Source organism: Oncorhynchus kisutch, linkage group LG5 (assembly GCF_002021735.2).
Source record: "Oncorhynchus kisutch isolate 150728-3 linkage group LG5, Okis_V2, whole genome shotgun sequence".
In the NCBI taxonomy this organism is placed as follows: domain Eukaryota; kingdom Metazoa; phylum Chordata; class Actinopteri; order Salmoniformes; family Salmonidae; genus Oncorhynchus; species Oncorhynchus kisutch.
This window is the reverse complement of record NC_034178.2, coordinates 49525586-49539328: the sequence shown is the minus strand read 5'-3', so window position 1 is coordinate 49539328 and position 13743 is coordinate 49525586. Positions and strand designations below refer to the sequence as shown.

The following is a 13743-nucleotide window of genomic DNA, read 5'->3' as shown; positions in this document are numbered from 1 at the left end:
GTGGTATTGAAATCTGTTCAAATACACCCCCAGGAAGAATGACACTTTTTTAATATATATATTAAAAAAAAAATTACTTCCAATTGGTTAGATATGATATTAGATATGGTCATTTTCACGATTTCATAAATTCTTCGAGTGTTTGGGAATTACATATACTGAGGCATTTGTGAAAATTCTATAGCAATATAGAGTTGGAAAGCGGCCATGCTTTGGACAATTAATAGACACTGCAGTAAATAAAACCTAATGAAAACATCTGTCTCGCCCAGGACCTGAATCTACGCAGGTCGGTGTGCCATAGCCAAACAGAGGTACATTAGTCCTGTATGCAAACAAGCCATTTGCCACAAGGGCCTGCCATCATTCAATTTGAACTGGACTGCTTAAATACATATTTATACTTACAATCTAATGACATGTAATCCAAATTTCTAACATAAATAAATGAAATATATTACTTGTGACAATATGCTATATATGCTTTGCATCGGATCATTGCTGCTAACTAGCTGCTACCGAGTGGCTATAGTGGCTAACGCCCCTGTCCCGAATCTAGCACCAGTTAGCCGTGAGCCAGGAGCATCTTCCGGCTGGCAAACAAAATTACTACAATACCTCTTTCGCCAACTGGCCTGGAGCCTTTGTCGACAAGGAGCCCGCCATTCTACCACGACTGGTCTGCCGACATAACTCCATACGCTGTGCCCTCAACCGGCCTTTGCCGGACGTTGGAGCAGGCGCTTCTACTAGCCCCGGCCTGCGAACTTTAAACACTGTGTCTCCCGTTTGCTAGGTAGTAACAACTACCTAGCGGCTTCCCTGTTTCATCTATTGTTGTTCACTGGACCCTATGATCACTTGGCTACATATGGCTGATGCCTGCTGGACTTTTCATTAATCACGGTACTCCATTTAGTTTATGTTTTGTTTATCTGTCTCGAACTCAGGCCCTGTGTGTAGTTAACTCACCATTTCGGCCTCAGATACCTCCTTTGTCCCACCTCCCACACATGCGGTGACCTCACCCCGCATAACTAGTGCGTCCAGAGATGCAACCTCTCTTATCGTCATAAAATGCCTGGGTTTACCTCCCTTTTAACCGCACCCCACCATACTCTTGTCTGTACATTATGCCCTGAATCTATTCTACCATGCCCAGAAATCTGCTCCTTTTATTCTCTGTCCCCAACGCACTAGACGACCAGTTTTGATAGCCTTTAGCCGTACCCTCATCCTACTCCTCCTCGGGTGATGTGGAGGTTAACCCAGGCCCTGCGTGTCCCCCCAGGTACTCTCATTTGTTGACTTCTGTAACTGAAAAAGCCTTGGTTTCGTGCATGTTAACATTAGAAGCCTCCTCCCTAAGTTTGTTTTACTTACTGCTTTAGCACACTCCGCCATGCCTGATGTCCTCGCCGTGTCTGAATCCTGGCTAAGGAAGGCCACCAAAAATTCAGAAATTTCCATCCCCAACTACAACATTTTTCGTCAAGATAGAACTGCCAAAGTGGATTAGTTGCAATCTACTGCAGAGATGGCTTGCAAAGTTCTGTCATACTTTCCTGGTCTATGCCCAAACAGTTTGAGCATCTAATTTTTATAATTAATCTCTCCAGAAATAAGTCTCTCACTGTTGCCGCCTGTTATAGACCCCCCTCAGCTCCCAGCTGTGCCCTGGACACCATATGTGAATTGATTGCCCCCCATCTATCTTCAGAGTTCGTTCTGTTAGGTGACCTAAACTGGGATATGCTTAACACCCTGGCAGTTCTACAATCTAAGCTAGATGCCCTCAAACTAGATGCCCTCAAAGGAACCCACCAGGTACAACCCTAAATCCGTAAACATATGTGCACCCTCATAGATATTATCCTCACCAACTTGCTTTCCAAATACACCTCTGCTGTTTTCAATCAGGATCTCAGCGATCACTGCCTCATTGCCTACATCCGCTATGGGTCTGCGGTCAAACGACCACCCCTCATCACTGTCAAACGCTCCCTAAAACACTTCTGCGAGCAGGTCTTTCTAATCGACCTTGCGAGGGTATCCTGGAAGGATATTGACCTCATCCCGTCTGTCGAGGATGCCTGGTCGTTCTTTAACCTCTCTAGGTTACGTGGGACGCTAGCGTCCCATCTGGCCAACAACCAGTGAGATTGCAGAGCGCCAAATTCAATTACAGAAATGCTCATTATAAAAATTCAGAAAACAAAACAAGATGAACTTCTTGTTAAACCAACCACAGTGTCATATTTATAAAATGCTTTTTGGCGAAAGCATACCTAGCCCAGAACATACCTAGCCCAGAACATAGCCCAGTTGACTATTATTACAAACTGTAACCAGCCAAGCAGAAGTGTTACAAAACTCAGAAATAGAGAGAAAATTAATCTCTTACCTTTGATGATCTTCATATGGTGGCAATCAGAAGACATTCATTTACTCAATAAATGTTCCTTTTGTTCGATGAAGTCTCTTTATATCCAAAAACCTCCGTTTTGTAAGCACGTTTTCTTCAGTAATCCACATGCTCAAAAGCAGTCAAAACAATCATACAAAAAAAAATCTAAATTGTATCCGTAAAGTTCATAGAATCATGTCAAACGATGTTTATATTCAATCCTCAGGTTGTTTTTTAGCCTAAATGATATATAATATTTCAACCGGACAATAACGTCATCAATATAAAACAAGAAAAGCACATGCGCATGAAAAAACTCTGCGACACGTTAGGGACCTCTTGTTCAGACTGGTCTTACTCCCTCATTTACAAGAACACAATCCTGAAACGATTTCTAAAGACTGTTGACATATAGTGGAAGGCATAAGAACTGCAAATTGAGTCCTATGTCAATGGATACTGTAATGGCATTGAATAGAAAACTACAAAACCAACAAAAAACGACTTCCTGACTGGATTTTTCTCAGGTTTTCGCCTGCTAAATCAGTTCTGTTATACTCACAGACACTATTTTAACAGTTTTTGGAAACTTTAGAGTGTTTTCTATCCAAATCTACCAGTTATATGCAGATCATATCTTCTGGGCCCGAGTAGCAGGCCGTTTAATTTGGGCATGCTTTTCATCCAAAATTCCGAATGCTGCCCCCTACCCTAGAGAGGTTAAAAGTAATTTCCACACCATCTTAAATAAGAGTGCCCCTTTCAAAAAATGTAGAACTAAGAACAGATATAGCCCTTGGTTCACTCCAGACCTGGCTGCCCTTGACCAGCACAAAAACATCCTGTGGCGGACTGCAATAGCATCGAATAGTCCTCGCGATATGCAACTTTTCAGGGAAGTCAGAAACCAATACACGCAGTCAGTCAGGAAAGCAAAGGCTAGCTTTTTCAAACAGAAATTTGCATCCTGTAGCTCTAACTACAAAACGTTTTGGGACACTGTAAAGTCCATGGAGAACAAGAGCACCTCCTCCCAGCTGCCCACTGCACTGAGGCTAGGTAACACTGTCACCACCGATAAATTCCCGATAATTGATAATTTCAATAAGCATTTCTCTATGGCTGGCCATGCTTTCCTCCTGGCTACCCCAACCCCGGTTAACAGCTCCGCGACCCTCGCAGCTACTTGTCCAAGCCTCCCCAGCTTCTTCTTCACCCAAATCCAGATAGCAGATGTTCTGAAAGCGCTGCAAAACCTGGACTCGTACAAATCAGCTGGGCTAGACAATCTGGACCATCTCTTTCCAAAATTATCCGCCGCTATTGTTGTAACCCCTTTTACCAGTCTGTTCAATCTCTCTTTCGTATCGTCCGAGATCCCTAAAAATTGGAAAGCTGCCGCGGTCACCCCCCTCTTCAAAGGGGGTGAAACTCTAGACCCAAACTGTTATAGACCTTATCCATCCTGCCCTTCTAAAGTCTTCAAAAGCCAAGTTAATAAACAGATCACTGACCATTTCAAATCCCACCGTACCTTCTTCGCTGTGCAATTTGGTTTCCGAGCAGGTCACGGGTGCACCTCAGCCACGCTCAAGGTACTAAACAATATCATAACCGCCATTGATAAAAGACAGTACTGTGCAGCCATCTTCAACCACCTGGCCAAGGCTTTCGACTCTGTCAATCACCGTATTCTTATAGGCAGACTCAACAGCCTTGGTTTCTCAAATGACTGCCTCGCCTGGTTCACCAACTACTTCGGAGGGCCTGTTGTCCAGACCTCTGGCAGTCTCTATGGGAGTACCACAGGGTTCACTTCTCGGGCCGACTCTTTTCTCTGTATATGTCAATGATGTCGCTCTTGCTGCGGGTGATTCCCTGATCCACCTCTACACAGACGACACCATTCTGTATACATCTGGCCCTTCTCTGGACACTGCATTAACAAACCTCCAAACGAGCTTCAATGCCATACAACACTCCTTCCATGGCCTCCAACTGCTCTTAAACGCTAGTAAAACTAACTGCATGCTTTTCAACAGCTCGCTGCCCCCGCCACCCCGACTAGCATCAGTACTCTGGACGGTTCGGACTTAGAATATGTGGACAACTACAAATACCTATACAATACAAATACCTACCAACTACAAATACTGCATCGCAGTGCTAGCTGTGCCACTAGAGATTCTGAGATTCTGGGTTTTCAATCAGGAACTCAGCGATCACTGCCTCATTGCCTGCATCCGCTATGGGTCTGCGCCCCATGGGCCTCCCGGTCGCAGCCGGCCGCGGGGGGCGGCACATAATTGGCCCAGCATCGTCCGGGTTAGGGAGGGTTTGGCCGGCAGGGATATCCTTGTCTCATCGCGCACTAGAGACTCCTGTGGCGGGCCGGGCGCAGTGCACGCTGACACGGTTGCCAGGTGTACAGTGTTTCCTCTGACACATTGGTGCGGCTGGTTTCCGGGTTGGATGGGCATTGTGTCAAGAAGCAGTGCGGCTTGGTTGGGTTGTGTTTCGGAGGACTCATGGCTCTTGACCTTCGCCTCTCCCAAGTCCGTACGGGAGTTGCAGCGATGAGACAAGACTGTAACTACTACCAATTGGATACCACGAAATTGGTGAGGACAAATTGGTAAAAAAAAAAAATCTAGAATCGTCTTTCTATTTCTCAACAAAGCCTCCTTCACTCACGCCACCAAACATACCCTAGTAAAACGGACTATCCTACCGATCCTCGACTTCGGCGATGTCATTTACAAAATAGCCTCCAACACTCAAACTGAATGCAGTCTATCACAGTGCCATCCGTTTTGTCACCAAAGCCCCATATACCACCCACCACTGCGACCTGTATGCTCTAGTCTGCTGGCCCTCGCTACATATTCGTTGCCAGACCCACTGGCTCCAGGTCATCTATAAGTCTTTGCTAGGTAAAGCTCCACCATATCTCAGCTCACTGGTCATGATAACAACACCCACCCGTAGCACGCGCTCCAGCAGGTATATCTCACTGGTCATCCCCAAAGCCAACACCTCCTTTGGCTGCCTTTCCTTCCAGTTCTCTCCTGCCAGTGACTGGAACGAATTGCAAAAATTGCTGAAGCTGGAGACTTATATTTCCCTCACTAACTTTAAACATCTGCTATCTGAGCAGCTAACCAATTGCTGCAGCTGTACATAGCCCACCTGTAAATAGCCCAACCAATCTACCTACCTCATCCCCATATTGTTTTTATTTACTTTACTGCTCTTTTGCACACCAGTATTTCTACATTCACATCATTATCTGCACATCTATCACCCCAGTGTTAATTTGCTACATTGTAATTACTTTGCTACTATGGCCCATTTATTGCCTTACCTCCTCACGCCATTTTCACACACTGTATATATACTTTTAAAATGGTTATTCTATTGTGTTATTGACTGTACGCTTGTTTATGCCATGTTTAACTCTGTTGTTTGTGTCGCACTGCTTTGCTTTATCTTGGCCAGGTCGCAGTTGTAAATGAAAAACTTGTTCTCAACTAGCCTACCTGGTTAAATAAAGGTGAAATAAATAATGTATTTTTTAAATCTTGATATTACTGTAATGTTGTGTTCCATGTTATAGCCTATAATTTGTATTGACTGTTATATTGTCACCAAACAAATGAAATGTGTTGATTGTCTAAATGTGAATAAAATGTAATACACATTGTGGGCTACAAATGGGTTATTGTTGGGGATTTCTACACTGACAATTTTAGAGGCTTAGTCTGTGATTGAGAAACCGGTCCTTAAGCAAGTACCCCAGACACCAGTTATCAAATGCCAAGTACATTTGACTGCAATGCATATTGTTTACCCAGTAACTTATGTGAACTGATGTACATGCATATTGTAATCCATTTCTGTACAGTAAGTGTTTTTGTCCTTCGTGATTGAATCCAATTCTGTTCTTTACATGCTTACTGACAAAAGCAACACAAATGTTAAGAATGAAATAAATACACCGCAGGCTGTAGTGATGCTGATATGCAATCAATTACCATACAGTACAAATCTTTGGACTCCATTTAATCACATCTGTTATAATTCCATGTTGCACAATAACAAATAATGAGGAAGGTACAGGGGCATGAAGTAATGGCAAACAACAGAGCATTTCCCATATGCTGCAAAAACACCTATGTTCTCATTATAGTAGCCAGCCTATGCACTCACTACCTGGTTATATTTTGAGAAAAATACAAAACCAGACTTGTGAATGTTCGAAAGAGCTTGGGCTTGTATCCAATTTCCTTATCAGGATATTCATTCCTTGCGCCATGTTGATCATGTTCAGCTTCCTGTAGGAGAAGTGGTATTTCGATAGCATCCCCTTCATCGACAATCGAGAGAAATAGTTATGGTGTCTTATTGTAGGCACTAACTCTGCCATGGTTCTTTGTACAAAGCCTATGAGGAAGAGGAGTGGCGTTTTTGTATAAACCCCGAAAATAAGGTATGTGGTAAACACAGGTTTAGGAAATCATGTCCTATGAGATCATATTCATCAGCTAATGTCGGTTTTTGTGAATTTCGAAGAATTTATGTAATAAATAACACAAACCACATAAAGGCTTCATAATTCATAAAGGTCATGTTATCTGACTGCTATTATCTCATGGAAAACAAAACGTATAAATTCCCCTAAGCGTGTTAAATTCAGACTTTATTCCAAAACTCTATTCTTTCCCAATAAATTTTTCCCATGGGAATGGCTGAACGAACCAGCTGTAATTTATTTCCGTGTTTTAGGAATACACGCTGGCGAGCTCTATTTAGGCAAATTCCATGTCTGCCATTATTACAACATGTCCAATTTGCTGTCGGTGTATATGTTCCGTCTACAGTCGGCTGCTTTCAGTGTACCACTCCAACGCGCCCAATGGTTCCGCATTCCAAAACTATTCCCGTTAATCTGTCATGCGTTGCCTGGAAACCCGACGTTGAAATGCATAACACTACATCGGGCAGGAATTAGCATTTTGAATCAAGAAAGGTTCTTCTCACACCCTCTATAAGCCAAAATGTTGAATAAAATATTTTAATGTTTACCGTTTTTTTTGTCTGTGTGCTTGGTCCTTTTGGCGGTAGGAATGTGAGACAATATATCCACAGGAAAGTATAATTACATAAACTTTTCAAAGGGCTGGTAGTGGGGAAGGAGAAAAAGATAAGGAGCAGGGCACGTGACACTTTAAACTAGAATATCATATGAGTCTATTACAAAATGTCTGTTTGTGTGTATGATTTAAGGAGTCTACAATTGTGCATTCACATATCAGTTTAGAAATGCCCAGGTATTTTTTTTACATTGTAATACATAGCATACATTTTTCACATGAACAAATCCCAGCATCTCCTCTCTCTCTGTCTTCCTACTGCTCATGTATTTTTTCCTTCCCCTTCCCCTTGTGTGCAGTAGGTTGTGGGACAGGGAGGGAGGGAGACCTACAGTACACTACAGTATTGAGAGCAGGCTGCTGCTGACTCAGCCCAGGCCACCGCATTCATCTATCTGCACTGCAGCACAGTTTTTACCCTCCGTCTTTCCTTCCCGTCTCTCATTCAGTGGGCCACTTTATACATATATACACACACACACACACACACACACACAACACACACACACACACACACACACACACACACACACACACACACACACACACACACACACACACACACACACACACACACACACACACACACACACACACACACACACACACACACACACACACCTCTCAGTTCACACCACTGCACCACACTATGCTGTGCTACTTGAGGTATTATCCTTTTAATAAAGATATGGCCAGTTACTGGTTAGATGCTTGCAGACAAGATCCACTACTGACCTTGCTGTGATTTCAGATGACTAGTCTTTCTGTTTATTGCTGTAAATCTACACTGAAATTAGTTTAAAGTCTGTGATGAAAACCAAATGAGAAACCTTTTCCTCTCATGTATATACATAAATTGTAGTTAATCATTTTCTAGAAAAAAAAGACACCACTATGAAGCATAACTGGAAGGCTGCTTTATTGTTTGGAAATTGATTCGTGCTCAAATGAAGACAATCTTTCACTGATTCTCACTTATTCCCAAGTGGTTGTGCAACACTGTCCTCTCTCTGACTGTATTAGTGGCAAGAGATAACAATGACACTCAAAAAGCTTTAAGAAAATATTTTTGGCAACACAAAAACCCCAACAAATAACAGGTCTCAGTCATGCTACAAAATAAAGGCTACATAAATAATTTCATAAATCCACACCAGAATTGAACCCAAGTGTAAAACAGAAGGCAAGCTCTCTCACCAGCTAAATGATCAGTGAACAGAATACAGAGAGAGCACTTGCAATAGATTACTATAAGATGTTAGTTCTGTTGATCTAGTCTAGGTGATGTTTTCTCTCCATTTTGATTCACTAAACCATTGGGTTTGGATATATCATTTTTACTGATGTATTGTAAAGTCTAAAAAGGCAGCTGAAAGGCACATGCCATTAAGAGATATTGCACCAAGAAATAAATATAAATAACAAAAGCAATAAACCTTGAAATTATCAGATGCATTGTTTAGAAAATAACAATAAATCCAAACTGCACTGGTGTGTTTAGGGGGAACCTGGAGGAAGGTCAGCGCTAAAACAAGTAAAAAGCTGTCACACAAGGCGACCTGAGGCTCAGGATACCGGGGCATAATGACCGGCCAGCGCCGGCTTGTCTCAGGGTGGAGAGTGTGTGTGTGTACAGTATGTATGTGTTTGTGTGTTTATATTCAGCGGGAAGAGGTGGGAGAAGTTGTGGGCAAGACATCTTCAGACATGTACAAAAGGGTGTGCTGGTAGTGCAATCCTCTCACCAACGCAGGCTACACAATCCTCAGCAAGCAGCCATTGTACGCTGTTCCCCAGTACATAGTGATCCTGGGCAGGCCAGGGTTTTGGTCATTCACTGAACATATTGCACACAAAAAAATAAATGGGAGTTATTACAGTCGGGTGCACTGCATTCTCCCCAGTACAAGGAGCGGAAGGGAGAGTTGAGGACATATATTAGAATATATATATTATATATTCTGTGTGTGTGTATAGCTCTATATATGTATTGATTTTTATTTATATCGTTTTTTCTTTTTAATATAGATTTTTTATTTACTCCCTTTTTTCATGTGAAAAGTGACTCCAAAAATCTACTCCACCTAACAAATGTGTCAGTCTAACAAGTGTGACAAGGGGTGTCAGCTGGAAGCCATTCTATTTACGGTTATTCATATTAGATTAATAGCAGTAGTTTAAGTATTTCTGTATTTACAAAAAACTACGCATGCATGCACGCATAAAATAAAATGATATATTACATTATTTATAGTCTCTTAAAAAGTTCATTCTTAACTTCAGCAATTTGTGCCGTTTACAACACAGCCTGAACTGTACATAATTTTTTCTCATCTTGTTTTTCAAATTGATTGAAGGTTTTTACATTTTTCTGTTTATACATTTATACATGTATATCCTTGATGGGGATGGAGAAAAATGGACAGCAGTTGCTTTTATGCTTATCATTCGGAGTTTTATTTGGTTCAACTTAACACCCACACTGATTTTGGAGATCTCATGCAGCAACTAGACCATAGAACTTGAGAAGGGGATTAGCGATTTATTCATAAACAGGAAGGTAGTGACATCACTGCACAACAGGAAGTGCAAAAGCTTGGGTGTCTTCTTAACGTGTTACGGCTCACAGTACCTTTACAATGCATCAAGTGCTCTGTTCATTATTTGGTATTTGTTACGAGATATACTTGCTAGGTAAGTGGAGTAAAATGGCTGATGAGAGGTTTTGGAGCACATTTTTCTCAAATTTCGAATTATGGGGCTTGCTCTCTCGTGCTCACATACCTGTTTTGCCTCTCATAGAATTTAGTGTTCTGCTCAAACTAACATATCCATTTTCCCTTTCATGACATCTCCTCACATTGTTTCCTAAGTACCTATGACTGATATTTGGGTGAGCAGTGTTATTGTTGTATTTTATTCAGACCTAACCTAAATCCATAGCTATACAACCACTAATAGAATTTACTATTGATACAAACGCTGCCCTTACAAGCGAGCGAAATGTTGCTTTTTCACTGAGATGCTTCTAGCCCTATATTTCTAAATGTCTTTTACAGGAAGCTCTAAAGTGGCCCCTGATAGACTGGTTGCCCTAGCTATTGCCAGCCGAGACCATTGTCGAATAGTGTAGCATAACATCACACAAAATCATAGGAAAAAGTGTTTCATAAATACTCTCATCACATTAACTTGCATTTAGTTGCAGAGCTCATTATAATACATCTGTAATATCTCCTGAGATAAAGGGGTGAACTCTTCAAGCATTGCGTACAGTTCTAGGATCTCTGTCTAACAATGACAGCAAAAAACAGAATAGGCAGCAGGGGGTACTGTTCACCCACTCCCATTCCAAGGACAAGGGGTGACGATGAGCAACAAGGCTTCTCCACATACACCAATTTCTGTTTTTCTCTAATCTCCTAGCACAAGATTAACTCTCTCAACCACATTAAAGAAATGGCTGAAAATACATGTTAAAATGATACAGACTAGATAACCATAACAACATGTACAAATGAATCAGCACATGATAAGGAAATAAAACAGCAGTTATTGGAAACAGAAATACAATATTATTTCTACACTTAAACCTTGTAGAACAGTCTAAATTGCCCTTAGAGAAAAAAACAGAAATGGAAACCACCTTGCTACATCAATTCCCTGCACACTTAGACATTCCCACAATGCCCTCATCCAACACAAAAACAAAGGCAGATGGCATGGTCCATTAGGTATGTGATATTGCTGCATTCAAATTATATATAAGCTTTTTAAGATTTAAAACGATCCACCAAATCCACTCAATAATACATACACACAGACATCCATTCCCTTCTCTTCTGCATCCCATAGCAGCAATAACATTTTGTATTTCTCCTCATACAATCCACAATGTTGGTATTCATTCCACACAAAGTTTATCATCATAATACTAATGATTTACTTCTAACTTTGAATTTTTGACAGTGGACAACCTCAAACCTATGGTCGAGCCACTATTGTGGTCTGAGTATTAGTGTCTTGTGGACTATGATTATTCATGCAAGATTTCTGATCAAAACATGCCATCATGCAAGTCATTTCTATGCATTGAACAAGCACAATTATTTATGTATTTGTTTGGAAATATGACTGAGTAAATGTAAGCCCTTGGCCCAAGATGACTCCCTAATCAACAGCCCCTTAACAAATTGGTGTGAAAGCCCATGTAGTAAAAGCCTTTTGATGTGGGTATAACAAAGATAGAAGGTGAGGAAGAGTTATGTGACATGGGAAAATTGTTGATTTTTTTAAACCTTTTTTTGCCGCTCAAATGATGTGGAGATACTATATTCAGCATTAACAACCCACATGGAAAACCCTTACTTTAGGCTACTATGGGGTTTTGTCTTTCTCTCCTCAGCTGTTCTTCTGTTTGTTCATATAGACTGATAATGTACATAAATGTGCTCCATGAATGACTAAATTCAATGATACAGAGTTCCTTCTGACTGCTTTTCGAAGGTGATTCTTCAAGTCGAGCAGTATTTCCATGTTTTTCCTGCATAGCTCTGTATTTCCATGGGAATCCATTGCTGGCGGGAATCCCACACATTAGATCCCTTATCAGCGTTTCTCATTCATTCCTCTTAGTGAAAAGTTCTGTTCCTTATGTGTAGTCCACCAGTCAGGGAACTGCCCATTTCTTTCATATTTTGTCTGTTTTTCATTCCATTTTGTTAAGATCAGTAGTCTAGATGCAACAATGTCACACAGTACGCTGATTATGTTTGGTTTAAATCAAGTTCAAGTCTCTTTAAGCTGTAAGAGACGGAGCTGCTTCACTCTGCATCAATAGTATGAAGTCTTTAAACAAAATTATTAATATTATTATTTTTCTTTCTTGCAAATGAAATAATCTGTACATCTGTGTGGGTTAGATGGTTTCCTCTCGCTTTGCTTGAAGTTACATTATTATAATTATTATTGTTATTACTGTTATTATTATTCCAATATTCTAACACTTAGATTCCCTGACGGATTTTTGGTTTCTGCCCTTCTCCTTCCTCCCTGCCTTTCCTTCATTCTCATCCTGTTTTTCCTTGTCAGGTTTGGTTACACTGTCATAGGAGGGGAGAGAGGCAGTGGAGGGCGTGCCCTCCTTCTTTTCCTTTTCCGGATTCGTCCCACCATTCTTTACATTATTGTTATTGGCTGGTCTGCGCTTGCATTTGAAGCCACGTCTAGCCAGGTAGTTTCGATAGGCCTGCTGGATGATTTTGGCCGACACGTCCTCCTGCTTGCGCCTCAGAGTAGTGGTAATGGGCTCATAAGACACTTTGGACGGGTTCGCCGCAATAAAGCGCTGTTCCATTTGATCCCTCAGCATGTCCAGCTCTCCGGTATCGCCTAGTACCCGCTTGGTGAATGCAAACAGAATGTCGAGGCAGTGGATCCGGTCCCCGCTCACCATGGGCAAGTCCATGGAGATCAGCTCTATAGTGTTGGGCTTTGGAACACGGAGTGGGTGCTCTAGGTAGTCTGCAAAGTCACCAAGCTTGCCATAGGTGATGAACTGCGAGGCGTCTGGGTCGAACTTCTCCCATATTTCGTAGAAGGTCGTGAAGTCGTCTTCGCTGAGCGGGTCGGCACTCTCTTCAGTCGCAACGCCAAAGTTCTCAAGGATAATGGCAATGTACATGTTGACCACAATTAGGAAGGAGACGATAATGTACATGACGAAGAAGAAAATCCCTACCGAGGGATTGCCGCAGTCGCCTGTATTCGGTGCACCTGGGTTCTCCAGTTGTGGGTCACAGTCTGGGGGGTAGTTGAGGATGGGTAACAACAAACCGTCCCAGCCGGCAGACGTAGTGATCATAAACAGGCAGATCATGCTGTTGCCAAATGTCTCAAAGTTGTACATGTCGTCGATTCCTGCCCCATGCTTGACATAGCCAAAGTTAGACATGCCAAAAATAGAGAAGATGAACATAACCAGGAAGAGTAACAACCCGATGTTGAACAGAGCAGGAAGGGACATCATCAGGGCAAACAGTAGAGTCCGAATGCCCTTGGCCCCTTTGATCAGACGCAGGATTCTGCCGATTCGGGCCAGTCGGATCACCCTGAAGAGGGTTGGAGAGACAAAGTACTTCTCAATGATGTCTGCGAGGAACATACCTGGATAGAGAAGCAGAC

At 41.9% G+C, this 13743-nt stretch overlaps 1 protein-coding gene across 6 annotated transcripts in view; it reads right to left on the bottom strand.

The window, feature by feature from the left end:
• Positions 1–8461: 8461 nt before the first annotated feature.
• The window catches only part of LOC109891189 (sodium channel protein type 8 subunit alpha), a 105752-nt gene continuing 100470 nt past the window's right edge, over positions 8462–13743 (bottom strand). For 5 of the 6 annotated variants that reach the window (XM_031825252.1, XM_031825253.1, XM_031825250.1 and 2 more), the window contains one exon: positions 9067–13725. In XM_031825252.1, the coding sequence (XP_031681112.1) occupies positions 12560–13725 (1166 nt within the window). In that variant the 3' untranslated portion in view covers positions 9067–12559. Of the gene's footprint in view, positions 13726–13743 lie in introns of all 6 variants that reach the window. The other variant, XM_031825255.1, reaches the window with a different exon arrangement.